Consider the following 26,688-nt stretch of genomic DNA (forward strand, 5'->3'; position numbering starts at 1 on the left):
CAGAGGGAGAGAGAGGGTGAGAGGCAACAGCCCTGGTTCTGAACCACATGCGGCACCATTTACTTCTGTGAGGTGGATGGTGCTGAGGTCCCAGGGCAGGGGCGTGGATGCATCACTGTTTCAGGCAAATGGTTAGAGGCGGCTTCCCCTTTGGTCTGACCAGAAGGGATGTTCTTATGCTCACATCAGCAGGACACATACTCTACTCATGTAGTGACAGATAACACGCAGTTCTGAAAAGAGCCTGGTGTACCCCACTCTGGTAGTGGTGAACTCATACAACTGATGGCCAGTCCCACAAGAGGTGGTATTGAGCGTGCATAGCTCACGGGCTTCCAAAGAGCTATGGCTCGGTTCATATGGCCTGTGACTCGGGGACTCAGCTGTGCTGTCTTATTGCTGCTTAAAGCCAAACAGGCCTCCAAAGAGAGCGGCTGGGTAGGAGGGGGCAATGGCTGGCTCCATTCTTGGTTTTGCTGGCCCTATCAGTCCCTACACAGAGAAAGTTCCTGCAGCCAGACTCCTCCCTAAGGGTTCTCATCTCAACAACACAAAGAGCCTGTCCATGGCACAAGAGGGGGAGGGGTTGAGACAGGACGATCTCTGAGTTCAAGGCCAACCTGATCTACAGAGTAAGTTCCGGGACAGCCAGGGCTTCACAGAGAAATCTTGTCTCGAAAACCAACCAACCAACCAAAAAGACCCATTTCTATGATGGGCAGATGAAGGTACCACAGGGCTGGGGATATAGCTCTGCGGTACAGTACTTGCCTAGCATAAGAAAGGTCCTGGAGTCCATTCCCCAATAGCACAAAAAACGAAAACAAAACATGAACAAGGCAGTCGGCAGTGGCGCACGCCTTTAATCCCAGCACTCGGGAGGCAGAGGCAGGCGGGTCTCTGTGAGTTTGAGGCCAGCCTGGTTTACAAAGCTACACAGAGAAACCCTGTCTCCAAAAAAAAAAAAAAAAAAAAAAAAAAAAAGGCAAAGACTAAAAACACCGAAGGCACCATGCACTTTATGGAAAGGAAATCCAATCGGTTAGGTTAGCTAGCCGCTGTGACCCAGCTCCTGAGAACTGTTAGGGGAAGACGGACCTAAGTGACCAAGCAGGATCTGGTGGCGGCAGGCAGGGCCTCTCATTCTCAGAGACTCTGGCAAAGGCTGCACAACACAGAGCCCACATGTAGGATGGCCCTCTCCAGACCTTCAAGGTAGTTTTCGGCCTGCCATGTGCCAGGCCGGAGTGCTGGGAGTAACCAGTCTCACAGGTCACGCAGAGGGGACGACCTGCCCAGTGACATCAGGGCCATGGTGTGGACCATCAAGGACAAAAGTCTCCCTGCTCCCATCCCTCAGGAGGAAACAGTTTGGATGCACTGGTACAAGGCTTTCCCTGTCCCTTCTCACTCACAGGAGAGATGTCAGGGCAGGGAGGTGCTAACACTCAAAAGCTCCAACACACTCAGCTGGGAGCCGTGTCCAGGCCTTCTCTGGTTAGAACAGAGCATGTCCAAACCAGGAGGGGGAGTGGGCTGAGTCAGTCCTAAAACCCCTGCTCCCACGGGGGTCAATGAGGCCCCTGGGAATAGTCGGGGGGGGGGGTCTTCTCTCCATACATGACAGCCAATGAAGAGACTGACATGGTAGGAGAGGAGGGCTCTTGGAGACTCAGCTTCATGGCCTTCAAGCCACACCCCCTCCTTCTTCAGTTTCTGCCTACAGTTGATGGGAACTCCAGTTCCCATAAACCTGTTCCTGGAGTCTGATTTTTCACCCACACAGAATCCTGAGGCCTGTCTTGTCACCCTGAGGGCATCTAGGGGAAGCACCAAAATCCCGAATGGCCCAGAGGCTGGCTGGGGAGCTGTGTCAGCTGAGGCACCCCGGCCAGACCTGATATTTGTGTCTCAAGACAAAGGAATGCAACAGCAAGGTGACACCTGATGGGCAGAGCCTTCACTAGCTGCGGCCGCGTCTGGTGGCCCCTGGAAGGTTCTCCAGGTCACACTGGTCTCAAGCTTCCCTTGCCCTGGGCAGCTCCAGCCAAGTGTGGGCTGAGGGGGACCCTCCCTTGGAGCAGCCGTCTGGACTCCCTGGCTCCCTCTGCCTGGGATCCAGCAGTGGTACAGGGTGAGATTGGCAAACCTGTTCTGCAGGCTCCGGTGGGAGAGGCTGGCTCACTGGAGCTGCCTCCCAGCTGTGAGCTGCCAGGCAGGGACTCTGAGGTGCTGTCGTCTCTGTTGTTACAGCACACAGGAGGCCTGGCATCATGGCAGCCACAGGCTTTGTGGAGGAAATCCACTCAGTGGGTGAGAGGCTGCTGTTGAAGCTGCAAGGACTGCCCCAGGCTGAGCCCGTGGAGCTGGTGACCTTCTCTATCATCGTCCTTTTCACAGGCAAGTGGGACACCTGTCCTCTGGCCCTTCAGCCCTGTCTCCTCAGTGTCCAGGGGGCTCTTCCTGATATGGGGGAGAGCAAGCCATGGCGCTGGCTGGGAGGTAGGGAAGTCAGTGTCCCAGGGGAAGCTAAGGGAGTTGCCACACTCTCTGGCATCACCGGAGTTGCTAGGCAGAGCTGGGACTGGACACCAGGCGTCAACCCTGAACTGAAAGGAGTCAGGCTTGGGCAGTGGAGCGAGAGACAGACAGGACCTGTCAGCCTCTCGGGTCTTTTGGACCACTGCTCCAGACCCAGGGGAGGTCTTTTGGAAGGAGGTGGGCAGCCCTTCTCCCCACTGGCTGTTCAGCTCTGGGCCACCCTCTCCCTTCAGCTACAGTCCTGCTACTGATGCTCATAGCCTGCGGTTGCTGCTGTGTGCACCCCTGCTGCCCCGAGAGGAGAAGTAGGAAGATCACCGTGCAGCCCATAAAACCCAGATGAGACACTACTCTGAGATGCCCAAGAGAGGAACTGGACAGGAGCCTTCCAGAACTGTGACACGGGCTATCATCCTGGCCATTCACTCCTCCGGACAGATCGCTTGGCCTCAGTTCCGCCACTGTCCAGGTGGCGGGACAGGCACCTGGAACCTTACCAATGAAAAGTGCTGCTCAATCTGCCGGGGGACACTGCCCACGAAGAGCTGCCTGTTTCAAAGACTCAGGAAACCGCCGGGGTCTGCGGCTAAGCTGTACCTTTCAGGGGCCCCTGCTTTAGTTGTGGGGAGCTGGCCCTTGGGGCTCTGCTGATTTATGCCAAAGAGAAGGAAGCTAATCAGGGACTTTGTGCAATGTACTACAATCCAAGCCTCCTGCCGAGGGGGAGGGGGACAGGTCAGTATTCTAGCTGAAATGTGCTAACTTCCAAGTAAAGCCCTTTTGGTTATGTGTTTATGAGGTATTTGGATATGTGCTTATGCACAGGCTGTACTCTGTGCATCAGGAGGGCAGTGACAGAATTCTAGGGGCATGGCCAATGACTGTTCTTTCCAGGCGACTGCTCCCCATGTGCCCATGAGAGTTGGAAAGTCACACGGGAGGAACGCCACACAGACGTCAACGCCTGGAACGGTGGAGGGGCAATGGAGGCTGTGCCTCGTCTACTAAGGGCTGCTTTCAGGGTCCCACTCTTGAGTGATGGAGGTCATTGCCCCAGGACAGGTGCTGAGCCCAGGAATGCTCTCTTGCTGTCCTAACTTTCAGTCTCAGGTCACTGGAGCCTCCCAAATTTCTGCAGCCTATCATCCTTGTACCCTGACCCTTTGGTCCTGTTCCTGTTTGTGTGCTCACACCCTTGGCTGACAACCGCCAGCTTTGGAACCCAATTCTCTTAAGCTAGGCTTCCTTCTCATGAGATGGATTAACGTTCGGTCTCAGTGACACTAGATAATTTTTCCAAGTGCAGCCAGCTAAAAAGTGGCAAAGCCTGCTCTGGGTCCAGCCTGTCTGCCTCCAGAGCTCCTGCTCACCACACCTAGGGCTTGAGGCCTCTGGGACACAAGGCAGAAGGTGTTGACTCCATTATCTCCATTAACCAACCCTACATCCAAGCACCCACACCCATCCTGTCCCAAGACTGCGTCTGTGTGAGTGCGTGCGTGTGTGGGAATCTAATCGCACACCCCACCTGTCCCAAGACTGCTTCTGTGTGTGTGCGTGCGTGCGTGCGTGCGTGGGAATCTCATCCCCAGCTATCAGAGGACGACCCCAGGGACAGTGGAAGCACTAGCAAGCCTGCATTCTTCATTCAGCACTGTTGCTTGGAGGGCCCTGGAGCCCTCAGTTTGGGAACAGCAGCCCAGTTCCTCCCAGACCCCTCTTTAAGCAGGGGTTCTCTAGCATCGGAATAGCCTTCCTGTAGGGGGGCTAAGACAGACCCCTTCCTCATTAGGAAAGATCATGTTCCTAGTCCAGCTTCAGAGCAGGGGGAACCATGGACAACCCTGACACCGCCTGAGTAGCCAGCACAGTGACCACCACAGCCTCCTCATGGCCGTCCCTCTCACACGGACTCTGTTCTAACCCTGTCCTCAGTCCCTCAGGATGACGAGGAGCCCAGCTCACTGCCTGCATTTTATGCCTCATTACAGACTACAAAACCAAAGCTAGGATCATGGCAGCATCTCTTGGCAGAGCACAGACACGTTTTGTGAAATGGTAATATTTTCAAAATGATTTATAACAAAAATAATCATGACACAAAAGTGAGTACTACAAATTTCATATCAGAGAATTATGTGCACAATGCTGGGCGGAGGTGGCGCACACCTTTAAGCCCAGCGCTTGGGAGGCAGACAGGCGGATCTCTGAGTTTGAGGTCAGCCTGATCTACAAAGCTACACAGAGAAACTCTGTCTCAAAATCCAAAAGAAAAAAAAGAAGTTTTCCTCCTCTTTGCACCCTGTTCCATGCCATGTAATATGGTCCCGAAAAAGGATTTGTTTATATGTATGAGTGTTTGCCTACATACATGTTAGTGCACCATATGCATGCTTCTTATCTGAGGAGCCCAGAGGAGGGTGTCAGAGCCTCTGGAACTGGGGTGACAGATGGTTTTGACCCACCACAGGGGGTTGAGAATCGAACCTGGGTCCTCTGGAAAAGCAGGCAGCACTCAAGTCTTCACTTGTCACACTATTTCCTCAGAGGAGCCCTCAGCACAGACCTCTGTGCCTGCCCCCTCCTGCTATCACCTGCCCCCCTCAGTGACCGAGACAACAGACAATCAAAACTAGACAAAGCAGCCTTCCGATGATTGACATCTTCTCTCTACATATTTGACCCCTTGTTTTGAGAGATTTCTGGCTGTCCTGGCATTCACCATGTAGGTCAGGCTGGCCTTAAACTCAGAGACCCACCTGCCTCTACAATTAAAGGTATGTGCCACCATGCCTAGCAGAGCTGTATTTTTTGTTTTAGTATTTTGAGAGAGGGTGTCCCTGTGTGGCCCTGGTTGTCCTGGAATTCACTTTGGACACCAGGCTGACCTCAAACTCAAGCATTACTCCTCCTCCTGAGTGCTGGGATTAAAGGTGTATGCCACCATAGTCTGGCTTCCTTCTTATTTAAGATTTATTTATTATGTGTATGTGTGAGTTGTCTGATCCCTTCAGTGGCCAGAAAAGGGAGTTGGATGGCCTGGACCTGGAATTATAGGCAGTTGGGGCCACCTTATGTGAGAGCTGGGCACTGCACCTAGGTCTTCGGAAAGAGTAGCGAGTGCTCCCAGCATCTGAACCGCCGGCCCTCGCTCGGGCCTACATGACTTGAGGTGGGAACAGACAGGCACACCTCTCACGTCAGGCGGGCTTGCTCTCTGAAGGTGGGCTGTGGACTAGTTGGACTCCAGCCTTACTTTGTAGTTTTGGTTTCATTAGAGTAAGTGTGTGAGCACACCTGAAGAACCGGAGTGTAAAACGTCACCACAGAGGAGTAGGTAAAGGCACTTGCCACCAAACCTGAGGACCTGAATTCAGTCCCCTGGGACCCACAAGTTAGAGAGCCTATTTCCACAGTGGTCCACTAACCCCACCCACAGGCCATGGTACAGAGCCTGAAACTCTAGGCTGTACAGCTGGCTGCAAACTCCAGCTGCACTGCCTCACTGAGTCTACTGTCTATCTGTAAAGCTGCAGTGGTGGCTATCATCACTGATGTGTTTATACGATGTCACATTCAACTTTGTAACCCTAGAAACAAGCACACAACCATCACGCCAGCAAGAGAGCCTTTCCTGGCTCACCTCCGACCTCCTTCCACAGGTCACTCCGCCCATGGCTCCACCCCCCAATGGGCGTGGTCAGTGCCACAGACGACTATCTCACTACAATAAACCGGTTTGGGAACAAACATGTCACTCCTGATAAGAACCTGATTCTGCTGATAGGCACAAAAGCACGAGGGTATGCCAGAGACCAGCCCACTGGCCATGTGCATTTGGCAAGCCAGGAAGTCAGCAAGCTTTCCACAAGGGCACGGAAAGCAAGAGGTGAACCATGGGTCAGGTCAGTTCAGCTCCCTGAACTTGCTAGTCACCTGTCAACCACTCCTGACGAGCCTTCCTGGGAGGGTCAGAACAACAGATAGCCCAGAATTCCACAAGCTGACGTCAATAGGTGTTTCCCAAAACCCTAACAGCAGGAGTGATGACAGTGGACTAGAACATGAGCCTCGCTGGAAGAAAGGCCTGTGTCTCTTATCTTAGGACGGCATGCAAAGCCTGGCAGTGCCAGGCCCACAGTCTACGTGTTAAAAGGAATCAGCAGTGGCCATCAAGTGCCAAGCAAGGCCTGACTGATTAATGCCCTCCTCTCTTCTCATTAACCAAGGGGTGGGGACCAGCCACACTGAACAGCAGAGGCCGTGCCTGAGGCAGGCAGGCAGGAAAGGCTCCAACCATGATAAGCACTCCCACCCAGAAACCTGTCCTGGGAGGCTCCGGCCAAAATTGCAGTTAATCATTCACCCAAAACACAAAAAGGGATAACTTCCCACATAAGCTGCAGGAGGTCATCTGGAGGAGAACTAAGACCCAGCTGCACATAGGTAAGGTGGACAGGTAGCCTGGGGCACGGGACAGTCTCTTCTCTGGGCTAACGGAGCCTGGCTTCTCTCAAGGACAATTTATAATGTGTCTTGAGCATCTCCACAATGTCATCACAAAAGGGCAGAATCCTGATGAAGGGAAGGAGGGAGTGGCAGTCCGTTGCTAGGCAACCAGTCTAGCCCACCTTTGTTTGCTCTGGTGGCAGCAGCAAAGGTGTGGTCCGAGCTATTTGGCAATGCTCTGGGCTGCCAACAGTCATTTCTTTGAGTTGCTGAACAGCTGTGGTCACCTGGCAGCCTCTTCAACCCAGGAACCCCAGAGTGGGAGGCCTGAGGGACAATCCTGATTTGCCTTTGCCCTCTTAAGACACAAACTATTAGTAGAAGAACCAGGTAATGACGTCTTTCTTTTTTCCCTATACTTTCAACTCCCTGCAGTCTACTGACACCACTATGGTTAGGTTTCCTGCTTCCAGCTGTCTCCAAAGACAATGCCTCAACCATACTCTGTTCCCATCCACCACCACCTTTTTTTAAAGTTGTGTGTGTGTGTGTGTGTGTGTGTGTGTGTGTGTGTGTGTTTGTGTTCTTCCTATGTATGTATGTCCAGACATGCATTCCTGGTACCCTCAGAAGCTAAAAACGGTATCGGGTACCCTGGAACTGGCATTATGGATTGCTGTGGCTGTCACATGGGTGCTGGGAACTGAACTTGGGTCCTCCGAAGGAGGAGTGCTTTTACTGCTGAGCAGACACCTCTCCAGCTCCACCTATCTCTTTCTCAGACCGGATGGCTGCTCCCTACTGGCCTGGAATCCCTGGGCTCAAGCATGAAGTCAGCCCTCTGAGAAGCTGAGACTTAAGTGCATCCTCATCTCCAGCTGGGCTGCTACACCAGCCTTTCAAACACCTGGCAACTGGGACAATAAAAAATAGGAGGACAGGTGCAGGGTACATTTGAGGCTCTAGCTAGGAAGGTGTTTGTGGGCACCCCTGGCTTACAGAAGGACTGTTCAGGATATGCCAGAAACACCCACCTGCTGCAACCCGGCAGCTTCCAAGCAGGAAAGCCCTCAGTGTTGGCTAGCCAGATGTATCCAGCTGTTCAGAAGTCCAGGGAGGTGGCATGGAGAGCAAGGACAGGGAAAGGCCTTCAGCACTCTGCACTCAGGGCCGCCGTCTCCTCTCTTCCAGATTTACATGGGCCAAATGGTAACCTCGGAGACCATCCAGAATGGAGACTTCTGGGATAACCCCTGGGATGTGGGGGGCCTGATAGTGATTGGCTTATTCATCTCCACATTCCTGTTCTTCATCATATTTGCCATTGTGTTTGGCTATGTGGAAAAGACTGTGTGTGAAGAGAAGTGAGTGATCCCCTGCAGCAGAGCCTGTTCACCAGCTCTCCAGGCCCTCAGGCTCAAGAAGGCATCTATGTGAACCGCTGGATCGGGCTCAGGGATCAGTCCAAGAGCAAGACGGGAAGGCTGGCCTGACACCGCTTCTGGCTCTCCCACTGACTACAGCTAACACTCTAAGCACAGGGACAGGGACTCTGTTCCACCTCAAGTGAGAGCAGCAACTGCTAACAAGGTCTTCTGAAAAGCAACCCCGCCCAGGCAGCAATTCTGCAAGTCCCTTATGAGGAAGGACACAAAATGTCAGATAAAGTAAAAATCCCTTTCAAATCCACTAACGTGAGCTTATTTTCTATGCAGACATGGCTCTCAGGACCGCCTCTAGCAAACCTCAGGAAGGCCTGCAAGTCCTCGGGGGTGGCGACTGCGTATCCTCCCCAGGCTGGGATACTTTCTTCCCTACCACACTACACCCATGGCCTCCCTGCCCTGCAGGTCTGAGCCTAACCCTGTCATTCTCAAATTTCCTGACTCTGACCCCAAAGACCGGGATGGGGAACCCTGTTACTCTCAGGACAACACTGTACAGGGCTAGGGAGACAGTACAGCAGTTAAGAGCACCAGCAGCCCTTGCAGAGCACACAGGTTCGGTCCCCAGCACCCATGTGAGGCTCACAACTATCTGTAGCTCCAGTTCCAGGGACACCAGTGTCCTCCTCTGGCCTCTGTGGGCACCAGGCACATATGGTTCACAGATTTTATATATATGCAGGTAAAACACTCGTACACAAAATTTTAGAAAAACAAAAGCCACCATGTACTTTTCCTTCAGAGCCCGTTCATCAGCAATTCCATATGTAATCGGCAGAATGAAAGGGCAAATGAGCTCACAGACGGACACACCAAGCAGCTGAGCTCCTTACTCCAAAGACACCACAAGACAATCCCACCCAGACCAAAGGCAAAGCCCTCTCCATCCCAGACGCCCAGACTGCTATTCCAAGCCGAGTGACTACAAGGGTTAAGTCCTGCTTCTTCGTGGCTGCAGCTCTGAGAAGACGGCTACATGGCGGAGCCAAGATAAAAACCACTGGCGGCCCCATCCTGGCCACATTTGGAAGGGACCTGACTACCTTTCCTGGTGTCCTAGGCCACTGACCATATCCCACCCGACACACCCCAACCCTACATGAGCTTCCTTCAGAAAGGGGCCCCCGCAGCTGAGCCCACCCCACTGGCCTTCCTGCCAGGTGCCTGCTTCATAAGGGAGGCTGGTGGGAGCCGTCACCCTAACTTCAGCCTCAAACCGGCACTATTCTTAGAAAAGTAACAACCATCTGTTGAAAGGGGCTTTTGTCCGTCGAACCAGACACTGTGCCCACAATAAACGTTCACTCTCCTAGAGACGAACCCACCTGTAGCCAGCAAAACAGGAGGTGTGAGGCTGAGCACGGGTGGGGTGGGGGGCATGCATCACCCCATGGTCCCACAGATGTGCGCTCTCAACTGGCCTATCAAGGCTCCATGTAGACCTGCTCGGCTGTGGTCTCAGCTGAGAAGCAGAAGACACTGACAGCCAGCACAGACACCTGGTCCTTTCAGGCATCCCATGAAGGGCTCAGCTCCCAGAGCCAAGGAGGCTGATTCGTGTCAGGGCAGGGGAGGGCATGGCGGTATGGCCTTAGCCAAGGGTGGGCCTGGCACAGCAACCCACCACTTTCTCGAGTGTGATCCTGCCGCAGAGGCCAAATTAAGAGATGCCATTGATGACTTGGTTATCAAATCAAGGAGCTCAAGTTTAGTAGCTTCTATTGTCCGGGGTTTGGCTCACTTGTCTCTAAATCTGAGGCAATCACTAGGGTTCGTCAGCTCTCAGTTTCCCACATGAATGAATGAATGAATGAATGAATGAATGTGTTCTTCCACACAGTCTGACTTCTTTTGGGCATCCTTCACATAGGATTCTACTGACTACATGCCCAGCCACAACTTGTCATGAAGCAGCTGAGTCTCTTTCTATGGCTGGCCCATAGCTTCTGTCTCATTGCCCCAGACCAGGACAAAATAAGTAAGTAGGCTCCACATAAGCAAGTCGGTGTTCTGTCAGAAGAGCTGATTTACCCAAAGCATGTGACACCCCCCCCCCCACACACACACCAGATATGAGTAGGCCTGAAGCTTCTGTCGGGGCTCTGTAAGAATAAGCACAGCTCATCAAGTGTGGGGACACACGCCTATAATCTGGACATGTGGGAGGTAGAGTTGTCAGGGTAACCAGGAGTCAAAGGTCAGCCTAGGTTACATGAGACCCCATCTCAAAAGCAAACAAATCAGCATGAGTGACTCACAGAAGAGCCAGCTCAGTGACAAGAGCTGGCCACATCACTCTGCAGGGAATTGCTCAGAGCAGCCAGCCAGCCATGAAGTAGGGGGAGACGTGGATGACCATCCCAATGTGGGACAGCTCTTCACACAAGAGTTTGAGATTCAGCGGCACCCACAAGTAAAAAGGAAGGGTCCTGACTTCCACATGGTTGAAATAACAGCTTTGCAAGCAGGGGACCCTCGGAGGCCCAAGGGCTAGCTTGTATTAGCTGGTGAAGTAATGGTTGGTGGGACAGTAAATGACCTTCCCTTGGAGGAGAGGCGGGCGATGCAGAGATTAACCATAGGGTCCTGCACCGCTACACAAATGCTCTATATACCACCGAGCCGCAGTGCGTCCCCTACACAAATGCTCTATATACCACTGAGCCGCAGTGCGTCCCCTACACAAATGCTCTATATACCACTGAGCCGCAGTGCGTCCCCTACACAAATGCTCTATATACCACTGAGCCGCAGTGCGTCCCCTACACAAATGCTCTATATACCACTGAGCCGCAGTGCGTCCCCTACACAAATGCTCTATATACCACTGAGCCGCAGTGCGTCCCCTACACAAATGCTCTATATACCACTGAGCCGCAGTGCGTCCCCTACACAAATGCTCTATATACCACTGAGCCGCAGTGCGTCCCCTACACAAATGCTCTATATACCACTGAGCCGCAGTGCGTCCCCTACACAAATGCTCTATGCGCCACCGAGCCGCAGTGCATCCCCTACACAAATGCTCTATATACCACTGAGCCGCAGTGCGTCCCCTACACAAATGCTCTATATACCACTGAGCCGCAGTGCGTCCCCTACACAAATGCTCTATGCGCCACCGAGCCGCAGTGCATCCCCAGCCCCACTCACCCCAGCTCTTCACAGAAGGTCACCAGGGCGTCAAAGGCCAGCAGGGTGGCTTTATCAGATGCTTTGCTCCCTCTCTTTTCCTGCAGAGAGAAATGACCACTTAGTCCCCCAGAGTCACAGCATGTGCCATCACAGTAAGTATGGAAGGAGAAAACAGTGCCCCTAGGCCGCTACGTCGGCATCTCCATTTTTGGGAACTGATTCTACCCAGTTCTAAACAGAGAACACAGGGTAGAGTCCTCACACATATATGAACATATATGCTAATGTACATACCAGAGAATACAACCTAAACTGCTAGTGCTGGACAGACAAGATTGTGCTTTGTTGGTATCTATTGCCAAAAATTCCTTAAAAAAAAAATCAACTGAGGGTCAGTGAGATGGCTCCCTGGGTGGGCACCCGCTGCTGAGCCTGAGATGGCTCCCTGGGTGGGCACCCGCTGCTGAGCCTGAGATGGCTCCCTGGGTGGGCACCCGCTGCTGAGCCTGATGCTCTGAACTCAGTACCCACAGTGCAAAGACAGAACTGACTCCTACAAGTTCTTCCCTGACCCCCACGTGTACTCAAACCCAATAAATAAACGTAAGACAAAATTCCCGCCTTAGAGGGGCTGGAGAGATGGTTCAGTGGTCAAGAGCACTGGCTACTCTTGCAAGAGGACCTGGATTCAATCCCCAGCACCCACGTGGTGGCTCACAACCATCTGTAACCCCAGTTCTAGGGGACCCACCCATCTTCTGGCCTCCATGGGAACCAGGTACACATGTGGCACATGTACATGTACACACATGCAAGTAAACACTTATGAACTTCAAATAAAGTGTAAAATTTAAATAAAAATACAGAAAACAGATCTCTGAAGCAATACGCACCCCCCACATACCCACAAAAACGACACTTCGTGGGGGGCAGCAACAGCAAAGGGCAGAGAATAGAAAGCAGCCTGTGCCTGCATGTGTGAAGACGCGACAATGAGACCCGTCACTTTGTATGCCAGTCTAAAAACGGTGCTAGGGAGTCAGGGAGACAGCTCAGCAGTTACGAGCACTCGCTGCTCTCGGAGAGCAGAGTCCCGTTCCAGCACCAAATGCTATCACAGCCATCTGTGACTCTACTTCCAGGGCATCGATGCCCTCTCCTGGCCTACTGTACCACCACTCACTCATGTAAATAAAAACAGTAAAACAGTAAGCATTTATGTATTTAATTATTTTGGTTTCTCCAGACAGGGTTTCTCTGTGTAGCTTTGGAGCCTGTCCTGGAACTAGCTCTGTAGACCAGGCTGGCCTTGAACTCACAGAGATCCATCTGTCCCTGCCTCCCAAGTGCTAGGATTAAAGGTGTGAGCTACCAATGCCCGGCTATAGATTGATTGATTGATTGATTGATTTCTTGAGACAGGGATTCTCTGTATTGCTTGGAGCCTGTCCTGGAACTGGCTCTGTAGACCAGGCTGGCCTCGAACTCACAAAGATCCGCCAGTCCCTGCCTCTGGAGTGCTGGGATTAAAGGTGTGCGCCACCAACGCCAGGCTTAAAGTTTTATTTTTAACTAATATGCATGAGTGTTTTGCCTGTGTGTATGGTGGTGCGCCACTTGTGTGCCTGGTGCCCAGAGGCCACAAGAGCATCATTTCCCCTGCAAGTGGAATTACAAGTAGTTGTGAGCTGCCCTGTGCATGCTGGGAACAGAACCAGGGTCTCTGCAAGGGCAGCCAGGACTCCTAACTACTGAGCCATCTCTCCAGCCCCATGTTTGTTGATGATGTTGTGTTTTGTTTATTTGGGTTTTGCAAGACAGGGTTTCTCTGTGTAATAGTCCTGGCTGTTCTGGAACTCTCACTGTAGACAAGGCTGGCCTTGAACTCACAGAGATCTGCCTGCCTGTGTCTCTTGAGTGCTGGGATTAAAGGTGTGCCCCACCATCCCCTGCTTGTTGACATTTTTAAAAGAATGTTAGCTAGGAACCTAGCACAGTGACATACTTGCCTAGCTCGTAAGAGAACCTGGGTTCAAATCCCAGCAATATTGATTATTTATGTGCAGTGCTAGGTATTAAACTTGGGCTTCATCCATGCACGTTAGGCAAGAGTTCAACCACAAAGCTGTACCTCTAGCTGCAACTTTCTTGTGACAGTAGTCTTTTCCTCATTATGGCTGTGTCAACACAGTTCCAAGCTGAACCACAGGATTACAATGGTACACTTGCTGTGATCACATCTCCTTTCTGTACAGCACTGTTTCCGCTGGAAAACAGTTGCTTCTCCATACCGACTTCTTTAGACTTCAGTCTGTCACTAGCTTCACCCCTGAATGCTCTCACATAACAAATAACTCATTTCCACAGGAGCCCAAGACTGTCAGTCATTTTGGCTTTGGAAAACCTTCTTGGACCTTCCACCCACAGCAGCGTCTGTGACTTTGCTCCAGGCCAGTACCCATCCAGTTTCTGGCTTTTTTCACACTGGCATGGCAAGCACCTTGCACTGAGAGCATCTCCCCAGCAGATGGCTGTTTTCCTGTTTTAACTTTGCTTATGGATGAGTGTTTTGCCTGTGTGTATATCTGTGCAATACATGTACTCTGGTGCCCTTGGAGGCCAGAAATGGGCATCAGAACCCCTGAAGATGAGATTAGAGAGGGTTGTGAGTGCCATATTGGTGCTGGACACTGGACCTGGGTCTCTGCAAGAGCAGCAAGTGCCCTCAACTACTGAGCCATCTCTCCAGCCCCAGGTTTTTGTATGTATTTTTTGCATATGTGATTAAAGATTTATTTGTAAGCCAGTCAGTGGTGGCGCACGCCTTTAATCCCAGCACTCAGGAGGCAGAGGCAGGCTGATTTCTGTGAGTTCAAGGCCAGCCTGGTCTACAAGGCTACACAGAGAAACCCTGTCTCGAAAAACAAAAACCAAACAAAGATTTATTTGTTTATATGTATGAGTGCTATTTGTCATGTCTTTGTGTATGGATGCTTTACCTTCATTTATTTGTGTGTACCATGTGCATGCAATGCCCAAGGAGACCAGAAGAGGGCACTGAAGTCCTAGCGCTATCTCTGACCGCAGGATTTCTTTTTTAATAAAGTCTTATAGATTAGGGTTTTCTAGGCAGACATTTGCCTTTTCTGTTTTTGTTTTGCGTTTTGAGATACAGTTTCATTTTTTCTTCTAGGCTGGCCTTGAACTCACTATGTACCATAAGCCGTCCTCTCCTCTCAGCATCCTGAGAGCTGAGTTACAACTGCACTGTTGGTTGACATTTTTTCCCTCTCCTGTTCTCCTTACCCTTGTGAGTTTATTCTTTTTGTTCTTTTACTATCACTTGGGTGGATATCAGAAATATTTGTATCTAATTTGTAACATTAACGTGTGTGTGGTGTGTGGTGTGTACAGGTGTGTGTGTGTACAGGTGTTATGTGTGCGTGTGCACAGGTGTGCGTGTGCACAGGTGTGCGTGTGCACAGGTGTGCGTGTGCACAGGTGTGCGTGTGCACAGGTGTGCGTGTGCACAGGTGTGCGTGTGCACAGGTGTGCGTGTGCACAGGTGTGCGTGTGCACAGGTGTGCGTGTGTGTGTACAGGTGTGTGTGTGTACAGGTGTGCGTGTGCACCGGTGTGTGTGTGTGTGTGTGTACAGGTGTTTGTGTGTGTGGTGTGTGTGTGTACAGGTGTGTGTGTACAGGTGTGCATGTGCACAGGTGTGTATGTACAGGTGTGTGTGTGTACAGGTGTGTGTGTACAGGTGTATGTGTGTGTGCACAGGTGTGCGTGTGCACAGGTGTGCGTGTGCACAGGTGTGCGTGTGCACAGGTGTGTGTGTGTACAGGAGTGTGTGCACAGGTGTGTGTGTGTACAGGTGTTATGTGTGTGTGTACAGGTGTGTGTGTATACAGGTGTGTGTGGGTGTACAGGTGTGCGTGTGCAGCGGTGTGTGTGTGTGTGTACAGGTGTTTGTGTGTGTGGTGTGTGTGTGTACAGGTGTTTGTGTGTGTGGTGTGTGTGTGTACAGGTGTGTGTGTGCACAGGTGTGCGTGTGCACAGGTGTGCGTGTGCAAGGTGTGTGTGCACAGGTGTGTGTGCACAGGTGTGTGTGTGCACAGGTGCCTATGGGGGCCAGAAGAGGCTGATCCTCTGGAGTTGAAGTTACATGTGGCTGTGAGCCGCCTGACATGGGATAAGAACTCAGGTCCTCTGCAAGAGCACCAAGGGCTCCTTACCTCCGAGCTAACTCTCCAGCCCCTTTTTCTTTTCTTTTTAATTACCACATATTCGTTAGAAAAAAACGACAAGTTTGTGACACTTTCGTACACGTGCAGCCTGTACTGTGCTCATGCTCATAATCAAGTAGAGTGTGGCAGAGGTCAATGTTGGATACCCTCCTCTAGCACCCTTGACATCGGCCAGACTGGCCAGGGGCCCCGGGCCCACTGAGCACACGTCCTGCCGTGTATAAACATTATCTTATTACCAACTTACTTCTCCTCTAAGCTGCTGTAGTGTGAGTACACAACAAAATCGGGGTTGGTTTCTGGTTTTTGTTTTTATCTGCTTGTTTACTGTGGTGCTGGGAACTGAACCTGGCCTCACAAATGTGCAGTACGAGCTCTACCACTGAACTGCATCCAGCCCTTTGTTTTGTTGTTGTTGTTTTGGGGAGGGGGACATGGGTTTTTTTGCTCTGCGGCCTAGGTTGACCTGGAACTCACTATGTAACCTTGGTTGGCCTTGACCCTCAATCCCCCTGCCTTCTGTCTCCTGAGTTTACTACCATGGCCCAACTGGGTTTTGCTTTTAAAGATCTTGAGTTACGGACTGACAAGATGGCTTAGCAGATAGATGTGACTTGACTGCTATCAAAGTTGATAAACTGAGATGGGTCCCAGCACCTAATGGTGGCAGAGGAGAACTGACGCCTACAAGTTGTCCTTTGACCTCCACACTCGTGCAGTGGTCTCACCACAGCAAGGCACGTAAATTAAAAAAGAAAAAAAAAGTCGCCAGGCACGGTGGCACATGCCTTAAATCGCAGCACTCGGGAGGCAGAGGCCAGCCTGGTCTACAGAGAGAGCTCCAGGACAGCCAGGGCGACACAGAGAAACCCTGTCTCGAAAAACCAAAACAAACAAATTGAGACGATTTTTCTTATTCCAAGAACATAAACTATTTTACTCTTTAACTTTACAGTTGTTTTGAAGTGTCAACCAATCTGAAATTCATACACATACCATGTAGGAATCCATCTTTTCCCACCACCGACTATTCAAGTCTCTCCCTTTCCTGGTGACTTATAATGAACCCATCTCACACCATATTCCTTTCTAGGTGGGTTGCTTTGTGGTTTTTTTGTTTCTGTTTTGTTTGTTTGTTTTTGTTTTTTGTTTTGTTGTTTTTCAAGACAGGGTTTCTCTCTGTAGTTTTGGAGCCTGTCCTGGAACTTGCTCTGTAAACCAGGCTGGCTTTGAACTCACTGAGATCAACCGGTCTCTGCCTCCCAAGTGCTGGGATTAAAGGCATGCACCTCCAATGCCGGGCCTGCTTTGGGCTTTCTATAAATAATTGGATAACCAGTAAAACACTTCTATAACAAAGCTCACTAAAGTAAGACAGGAATGAGTGTGTCTACATTTAACAGCATATATACAAGATGGTATTCAGGTAAGCTAAATGTTGACAGAGAGAAGTCTAACCCAGCTTGCCACCAGCAGCCTGCCCACCAGACACACCAGTTCTCCTTGGGTATGCTTTCCTGGCCAGGATCTGCCCTCTGGTTTACAGACGCTCTCTCTGGGCTCAGACAACAGGGGCATCTACTGCCCAGGACTCACCTGGAGTTTGGCTATTTCCTTTCTGATGAGAAAGCTGACTTGGTCTCGGTCATTCCTGGAGTAATAGAGACGGCACCAGGATGGTTTCCCATCCCTGCCAGCACGGCCAGACTCCTGGTAGTAGCCAGCCATGGACTTGGCAATATTCCAATGGGCAACAAACCTGTAGGACAGGAAAGGACATGATACACGATAAGAGTGGGATGCTCTGAGGGGGAGTGATCCTGTCAGGAGGGGAGGGATGCTCTGAGGGGGAGTGATCCTGTCAGGAGGGGAGGGGGCTCCGAGGGGGAGTGATCCTGTCAGGAGGGGAGGGGGCTCCGAGGGGGAGTGATCCTGTCAGGAGGGGAGGGGGCTCCGAGGGGGAGTGATCCTGTCAGGAGGGGAGGGGGCTCCGAGGGGGAGTGATCCTGTCAGGAGGGGAGGGGGCTCCGAGGGGGAGTGATCCTGTCAGGAGGGGAGGGGGCTCCGAGGGGGAGTGATCCTGTCAGGAGGGGAGGGGGCTCCGAGGGGGAGTCATCCTGTCAGGAGGGGTGGGGGGTTCCGAGGGGGAGTGATCCGCGCTTACTCCCTGGTGGTCAGCAACAGGGGAACTAACACACAAGAGACAGATCCCAGAGTTGGAGTCAGAGTTAGTGGGTGACACGCCCGTGCCCCTCAACAGGCCTCTCTGCCACAGAGCAGCCCAACTTAGAAGCCATAGCACCACTTACAGGAGACATTCTAGTAAATGTGGCAAAATAAACAGATCAAAGCTGCTCCTCAGCTTCAGGGCTGCCTGTGGTCTCAGTTCTCTCTGACAAATGGGATGTACCCTCACAAACTGGTTTTCTAAAAATTGCTATCAACCTAATTAAACAGCTTGGTATGGAAAAAAAAAAAAAAAAAAAAAAAAAAAACTTGACAGCCAGTCTTGAAGGAATGGCCCAATGGCTAAGAGCACTGGCTGTTCTTCCGGAGAACAGGGTTCGAGTCCCAGCACCACATGGCAGCTCACAACCTTCTTGAACTCCAGGCACAGGGGATCCAACCCCTTCTTTTGGTCTCTGCAGGCACCAGGCACACCAGTGGGACACAGACATACACACAGGCAAAACACCGTTACACATAAAATAAAATGAAAAACAAAACAAAACCCTTAAAGCAAGAGGCCAGGATAAACACCAGGTTCAAGAACAGGCTGGGCAAACTGGGCAGCGGTGGCGCACACCTTTGATCCCAGCACTTGGGAAGCAGAGGCAGGTGGATATGAAAGTTGAAGGCCAGCCTGGTCTACAGAGCAAGTTCCAGAATAGCCAGGGCTACATAAGGAGACCCTATCTTGAAAAAACAAAAAACAGGCTGGGCATGTTGGTGCACACCTTTAACCAGGACACCCAGGAGGCAAAATCAGGTGCATCTGAAAGCATAAAGCCAGCCTGGTCTGGTCTATACAGGGAGTTCCAGGCTAGCTAAGACTACACAGTTAGACCCTGTCTCAATAAAGTGATCAGAGGCTAGAGAGACAGCCCAGCAGTTAAGAACTGGACTGCTCTTGTAGAAGACTTCAGGTTGAGTGACTCACAACCACCAGCTCCAGATTTAACATATGTTTCTGGCCTTTGTGGGTACTGGCGTACATGTTCACACACACATGTACACAAGAAAACTAAAAGTAAAAAATTGTTACTTATGAATTGCATGACCTTTATTAAGTGCCTACTGTGCATTTGCTATGACATGTTTCATTTGTCAGTCACCATCATGAGTTAGCCTACTCCAGAGATGATAAAGGCGATCGGAGAGGCAAGTCTGTGTGAGAACACCCAGTGAAGAACTAGGACTGGAGCTAAGAAAGGAGGACTTAAAGTCAACTGCTAACAAGCAGACTCCGATACCAGTCTGTTTTTTTTCAAATGTGCGAACGGTCCCAGTGAGTACAGTGACTAATTCCCACCGGTGGGATCAATGGCATGTGTGAAGAAGTGCCCCACAAATCACACATGCTACTGTTGGTGTGAGGACAAAGGGCTCCAGGCAGTGGTCCCTAAGGGTTCCCAAAGTCAGACCATGGCTGAAAGAAAACCCTTTCCCAGTGTTGCCAGAGTGAGACTCAGACGAAGATGGACCTGAGCTCTAGACTGTGAATGGATGGCGATAAAGTGTGAGTAATGAGACCGTCACTTGACTCCCTCGGGGAGGCTGACAGAGTTACTTGCTCCAGCCCCAATGGGTGTGGACCAGATCAGCGGTGGAACAACCTGATGACACTGCTGAGTTCCCTGGTTGGGAACCCGGTCACCCAGAAACTGTCAGCGTTCGGGCTGTACACAGGGACTTCCCTGGTGGCCTCCCTCCTCGGTGGCACTAACCAAGCACACGGACTTGGGACTTTGTACACAGCACCAGGCAATCTACTATAAGCCAAGCCCCAACAGGGAACATAAGGCAGGAACCACAGCTTACCGCACGTTGGCTTTGTCCACGCCCATCCCAAAGCTGATGGTCGCGACAATTACAGGGACCTTCTCCTCCATCCACTCATTCTGTACCCGTGTTCTATCAGGAGCCTTAAGCCCTGGAAAGGAGGGGAAGGCAGTCAAGGAAAACTCACATTTCCCTTGGGTTTATCTTTAGGGTGTGAGGAGTTATCTTGGGTTTGACACTGTCCTGAACATCTAACCTATACCCTGAATTCATCACCTCTTACCCATATGACCATGAACCAAGCACTTAATCTCACGGAACCTGAACCCAGCCAGCCAGGCATGGGGACACACGCCTTTAATCCCAGCACTTGGGAGGCAGTGACAGGATCTCTGGGTTCAAAACTTGGTCTACAAGTGAGTTCCAGAACAGCCAGAGATACAGAGTGAGATCCTGCTTCAAAAAAAACCAAATATAAATAAAAGAACTTAGCCCATGAGTGGCACAGAATATTCAGTAAACATGAGAGCCAAGAACTTAAGTCCACAGTTCTGCAAAGTCTGTGGTCTTTTTTTCCCCCTAATACCCGAGCCTCCCCACCCCAAAAAAAAAAATCAACTGTGGCCAGAGAGATGCCTCAACAGTTAAGAGCAACAGCTCCTCTTGGAGAAGACCAGGGTTTGAGTCCCAGTACCCACTCAGAGGCTCACAACCATCTGGAATTCCAATTCCAAGGGATCTGACATCCTCCTCTGGCCCCTGTGGGCAGTAGGCATGCAAGTGGTACACAGACAAGCTTGCCGGTAAAATACCCATACATATAAAAACAAAAGCCTTTGTCTGCTGGGTCGGCAGAGGGCAGAAGAAAAGAATTCAGGAGTCATAACTTTCTAGAGCCCTTTTAGTGGACTTAAATAGGAAAGAGAGCGCCCGGCTCTCAAAGGAGCAGGTGGAGGAAGTGTGAAGAGGCCCAGGTCTGACCTCTTACCTGCGTGGTAAGCCTTGGCGTTCACACCCCTGCAGCTGAGCTCCACAGCCAGTTGTTCACAAGCCTCTCTAGTCCTGCAGTAGACAATGCCGCAGCCAGAGGCCGGCTGAGCAGGGAGGGATGGGAAGAGAGGGATCAGGGAAGGCGGCACTCACTAGAGCATGGCCTGCTTTAACAGTCTTCTCTCAGGCTCATCACTTCAAACAACGAAGGGCCAATCCCGGCATAGTGGTGCGCGCCTTTAATCCCAGCCACAGAGGCCAGGCAAAGTCAGTACGGGGACCCAGGACATCAAAGGCTACAAACATGGTGAGACCAAGCGCGCACACGTGTGCGTGCATACATGTGCACGCGCACACGCGCGTACACACACACGTACACACACACACACACACACACACACACATATGAAGGACCAAACTGAAAATCCAAAACCCAGCCTTTTTTAACGCTCATGCCTCCTCTCTGAAAACCCCGTGCAGCCTGCCAAACATAAGGACCGTTCACCTGCCTCCCGTAGTGGACCAGAGAAGCAGTGAGGAAGGTAAATGCTAAGTTTTAGGGAGCCTAGCTAAGGTGACTAGAAACACAGAGGGCTTTGAAAACAGCAGCTGTGTCTGTACTACAGACAGCACTTAGGCATCCCCACCCCAGACCTCACCCCTTTATCAGCCTTCTGTCCAAGAGCCTTCATGCAGAAGTCCCTCAGGTTCCCATAGAGGTCAGGAATGAGTTCCTTGAACTGCACATCATAGAAGAGATTGGGCCGGAAGCAGGGAGTCTTGAAAGAGGCCACTGGTTGCTTCAAGTGTAGGGACGTAAACACATCCTCTTGAACCTGTGGGGTGGCTGTAGCAGTCAGAGCCACACACGGGGCATGTGCCAGGCGGGAACGTAGAGCACCCAGACGCAAATAGTCAGGCCGGAAGTCATGTCCCCACTGGGAAACACAATGAGCTTCATCCACCACCAAGTAGGACAGCAGGTTTCGGGCCATGAGGGAATTCAGGGTGGGCTGGAAGGAGGCTGAAGCTGCCATCTCCGGGGTGATGTACAAAAGTTTGGTCCGAGGTTTGTCTCGCTCCAGGTCAGACAGCAGCTCCTTCCTCTCCTGTACTGACAGCTTCGAGTTCAGGGAACTAACCTGTACCTTCAAGGCCAGCAGGTGGTCTACCTGGTCCTGAGAGTAGAGGAGAATATGAAGTTGAGTATCATCAGCCCTCAGGGCCAGGCAGGCAGTAAGCACAACAGCGTCTCAACCACAGAACACGGAGCAGCCTCCTCCTACATTCCAATACGTCTTCTCATTGCCCAGTATGGATAGAAAAACGGATGGGAGGACAGGCTTTGAGTCAGAAAGACCTGGGTACACTGCTGGCTCACTCAGCTGCCACACACTCTGCAAGTCAGTTTATTCTCATTCGCCATTTGTACCCCTCACTCCCACCGCAGTGACTACCAAATAGGGTTGTGACGAGAGTTAAATGAAAGAGCTTCTCGAAGGTAATGTGTTGGCATGTGCCTATAATCTCATCACTTCAGATGTAGAAGCAAGAGAATCAGGGGCCTGAGGCTAGCCCCACCTACATGTGAAGTGTGAGGCCAGCCCAGGCTATAGGGGACCCTGCCTCACAAGATAAAAAAGAAAGAACAAAGCCACATGCCTTTAAACTCAGGAGGCAGAGGTAGGCAGTTTTCTGAGTTCGAGGCCAGCCTGGTCTACAGAGTGAGTTTGAGAACAGTCAGGCTGCAACAGAGAAGCCCTGACTTGAAAATAAAGAAGGAAAAAGAAGAGTGAGTGAAGTGGATGCACATAGAAAGTATTCCTGCTGTTCTCCATGGCTCCGCCCATGAGGGGCTCTTAACCCGACTGTGCTTCCTCAACGCCACCAGCCCACCTGCAGGCACTAAATATAGCCAGAGCACCTGCAGAGCAGATACTAACAAAAGTTCCAGTTTCTCTCCATTGTTTGCTGCTGTAATCCCCATATCTGTTCAAAATAAAATACCAGACACTCCCCATTATCAATTAAAAATAATTTACTTATTTTAATTTTATGTTCACTGGTGTTTTGCCTGCATGTGTGTCTGTGTGAGGGTGTCAGATCCCCTGGAACTGGAGTTACAGACAGTTGTGAGCTGCCATCTGGGTGCTGGAAATTGAACCCAGGTCCTCTGGAAGAGCAGCCAGTGCTCTTGACCTCTGAGCCACCTCTCCAGCCCCCTATATCAAATTATTGATCTAGTCATTCATAATCTCCTTCTGTTATGAGTACACACAAGAGAGGGAATGTATGCGCGCAGAGGTATAGTTGGACACTTTGGGAAAATAAGCAATAGAAGTAAGGAACCTCAAGCTAGATATAGCAGCGCACGCCTTTAATCCTAGCACTCAGGGGGCACAGGCAGGAGGATCTCTGTGAGTTCAAGGCCAGTTTATATATGGAACTCAAGGTCAGCCAGGGCTGCACAATACCCTGTCTCAAAAAAAGAAAAGAACAAACAAAAACAAAAACTCAAACACTTATTATGACCCATCACAATGATGTGCAGAGTGCGGAACACTATATCTGGGCAACAGAGAAACTCAGTATAGTTACCCAAGCAAATCGGAGAAAAGAGGCAAAGGTCAAAAAAGAAGTGAAACTTCTTTAATTGTGCAGTGTGAGTGTGAGTGTGTGCGTGTGTGTGTTGTGCCTGAATGTATGTCTGTGTACCACATGAGTGCCTGGTGTCTGAGGAGATGGTGAGAATCCATGTCTGTGCTAGGAACTGAACCCTGGTCCTTTGCAAGAACGAATGCTCTTAACCACTGAGCCAACTCTCTAGCCCAAGAAGTGAAATTTCTAGCTATAAAATCCTTACTCTTCAAGGTGGGCCTGGTGCACGTACACATAATTTTAGCACTCATGAGGTAAGGGTTGGAAGTTCAAATTTAGCCTAGGCTTAAAAAAGAAGCTAGCAAGATGGATCTACAGGCAACGGTGTCTGCTGGCAACCATCACAGCCTGAGTTCAACTTCCTGTACCCAAATGGTGAAGGAAGACAACCAATATAAATATAATGTAGCAAAAATGTCCTTAAAAAACACACAGGACATAAAATTGAAAGTAAAATTGGGCAGGGGGACAAGGGGAACTAAGGAGGGGGGGCAAGGACAGGGTAGGGGAGTAAGGGAAGGGAATACATTCAACATGCAATAGACATGCAATAGACGCTTATCTGAAAACCGAACCACCAAAAAAAATGGTCAGAACAAACAAGCCAAAAATTCCTCTCCCTCGAAAGTGATCCTCTTCGGTTTTCATGTTCATTCTCCCAAGACTCACCTGAATCAAGGCAATGAGAGGAGAGACTACGATGGTGATTCCTTTGGCCAACAGGGCAGGGAGCTGATAACAAAGCGATTTCCCTGCCCCTGTGGGCATGCACACAAAAACATCCTTGTCACCTACAAAGACAGAAGAGAACATTCCAATATGTCCCGCCTGCTTTTACACGAAGGCCAGTTGAGGAACTAAGGGTGCTCACTAATAGATGGCTACTGGTGGGAGTGAGGAAGGACTCATTTTCTCTAAGGGATAAGCCACAGGAGTTCAACAACGCTCCAGGGACTATATGGACAACACAAATGGGATTTTTTTAAATCTTTTTTTCCTTAGGGGAGTGGGGAGGCCACCAGGTGGGGGGGGGGGCAGACCTGGGAGGACTGGGAAGTAAGGGTAATCGGATACATTCTGGGAAATTCCCAAATAATCCAGCACTCAGGAGGCAGAGGCATCTGCTTGTTTGAGGTCTACCTGCTGATTTTGGCTTCGAAATTTGTTTATGCAGATATTCAAAGTCTATTTTGAGGTCACAGTGCTTGAGGGCTTTGCCTTTAAAAGCCCTTCCTTCTCCCACCTCTAGGTGGCATGTCTCTGATTTGGGTTAGAGACTGGTCCTGCTAGCAGCTTTGATAATTTGGCCAATTACAATCTAAATTCAGTCTGGGAATCTTTCCTTGGTGTTCTTGAACTTCATAACAGTACTAAAAAATGGTCTGCGGTAGCCAAGGCTACAGAGAGAAACCCTGTCTTCAGAAAAAAAAAAAGAAAGGGAGGGAGGAAGGGAGGGAGGGAAGGAAGAGTCAGGCATGGTGACGCACACCTTTAATCCCAGCACTCAGAGGAAGCAGAGGCAGAGGCAGGTGGATCTCTGTGAGTTTGAGGCTAAGCAACCAAGGGCACTTATAAAGTGAGAACCTGTTTCCAACAAAGAATGAGAAGAAATACAAGTAGTCTTCAGTTGCTGGGATATGAATGTTTGGATTAAGCAGCCAGGGACGCAGAATATTGGGCACACCTGTGTAGGCACGCAAGGCTAGTTACCACTCAGAAGTCTATTTATACACATATCATGGCTTGTAACTTCAATCCCAGGACTCTGGAGGCAGAGGCAGGAGGGTCTCTAAATTCTAAGCCTGCCCTGTCTTGACAAACAAAAATTAAAAAAGTAAGCATATCGTTAATGTTACACTGGTGCTCCCACTGGACCGCCTCAGCCCCCTTATCTCCAGCTACAGTATTATTGTTCTCACTACTCAGTCTTCAGTGAGAGGATTACCTACACACAAACAAGAATGGGTGTCTAGGACCAGACTTCAGAGACAATCTGTAGGTCTTGCTATGAAAAAAACAAGCCAAAAACAAACAAACAAAAAACAAGTGTGGGTGGTTGTTATTAAAACTTCAACTCTGGCCAGGTGATGCTGGCAACGGTGATCATCTTTAATCTCAGCGCTCGGGAAGCAGAGGCAGGTGGATCTCTGTGAGTTCCAGGCCAGCCTGGTCTACAAGGCGAGTGCCAAGACAGACTCCAAAAGCTACAGAGAAACCCTGTCTCAAAGACAAACAAGGACAAAAACAAAAACCTCAAGTCTGTATACAGCCAGTCCCAATGGCCCACACTTGTAATTCCAGTATTTAATAATCCAGAGGCAGAAGGATCGGCTCAAATTTGAGGCCAGCCAGATGTACACGGGGAGTTACAAGCCAGTCGGGCTTGTCAATAAATAAATCAGAAACAGAAATCCATCACCAATAAACACCCCCTGGCTGTGGAGGTGAAACATTTAGAAACCAGTGAGCAAGGGTAAAGAGATGGGAAGACTCAAGGAGAGGGAGTTGTGTTACAGTGCTACTCCGGACTCTGCCAAACCGGGTATGTTACCTTTCACTACAGCCATGGTCGCACTCTCCTGTAGAGGTGTTTTAAAAGAATCAAATCCAAACACTTTCTTCAGGGCGCTCCGGACTCGCCGCTCCCGCTCCCGCTCGAAGGGAGTGGGGGAAGGGTGGGCGCTCATTTTAGCAAAAAGCAGCGACCAAAGGGTTAACGCAAAGGCGGTCAAAGGCTGTCACGAAAATGCTCCGTTCCACTTTAAAATATAGCCGAAGTTTCTTCTGCTACGTTACACTATAACATATCATTCTCATGCAGTAAAACCGAAGGTTGAATTGCTTCACGCAACACATCCCTAAGGGATTAACATTACTTCTCTCTTAATGAAAAAACAAACAGAAAAACACTGAACTATCCCAGGCCGGTAGAACAGACCTAGAAACTGGGCCACCACAAAAGCCCACAAAAGCCTTCAAAACTGCCAGGAGAACTTGGAATCCTTTTTCTCAGGTCCTTGTTCTACAAGCAAAGCCATAGAGACCATTCTTCCCTCCAGGAGACCGCCCCCAGCTTCCTTCCCTCTTCTTCCTCGGGGCCCTTCACCAGCCGAGTGCTCCCCACGATATCAGAGCCCAGGCTCCTACATGCTGGCCCCGCAGCTTTCTTCGCAACGCTCACTACACGCTAACTCTTGGCTCAGAAGCCAACTCGCTGCA

At 50.5% G+C, this 26,688-nt stretch overlaps 2 protein-coding genes across 2 annotated transcripts in view; one reads left to right on the plus strand and one right to left on the minus strand.

Annotated features, from left to right (window-relative positions):
• Window positions 1–26,532, minus strand: part of Recql5 (RecQ like helicase 5) — a 35,608-nt gene extending 9,076 nt beyond the window's left edge. Inside the window, exons 1-7 of the mRNA XM_051180644.1 lie at window positions 26,021–26,532; window positions 24,139–24,260; window positions 21,471–21,989; window positions 20,810–20,915; window positions 19,861–19,972; window positions 17,416–17,578; window positions 11,589–11,668 (exon numbers count right to left, since the gene is read on the minus strand). Coding sequence (XP_051036601.1) covers window positions 11,589–11,668; window positions 17,416–17,578; window positions 19,861–19,972; window positions 20,810–20,915; window positions 21,471–21,989; window positions 24,139–24,260; window positions 26,021–26,156 — 1,238 coding nt within the window. The 5' untranslated portion in view covers window positions 26,157–26,532. The remainder of the gene's footprint in view (window positions 1–11,588; window positions 11,669–17,415; window positions 17,579–19,860; window positions 19,973–20,809; window positions 20,916–21,470; window positions 21,990–24,138; window positions 24,261–26,020) is intronic.
• Smim5 (small integral membrane protein 5) lies at window positions 2,274–3,310 on the plus strand. The gene is made up of 2 exons (XM_051180656.1): window positions 2,274–2,400; window positions 2,775–3,310. Exons 1-2 carry the CDS (start codon window positions 2,274–2,276, stop codon window positions 2,882–2,884), a joined length of 237 nt encoding a protein of 78 aa, XP_051036613.1. The 3' UTR covers window positions 2,885–3,310.
• Window positions 26,533–26,688: the final 156 nt, after the last annotated feature.

Source organism: Phodopus roborovskii, unplaced genomic scaffold (genome assembly GCF_943737965.1).
Source record: "Phodopus roborovskii unplaced genomic scaffold, PHOROB, whole genome shotgun sequence".
Lineage (NCBI taxonomy): Eukaryota > Metazoa > Chordata > Mammalia > Rodentia > Cricetidae > Phodopus > Phodopus roborovskii.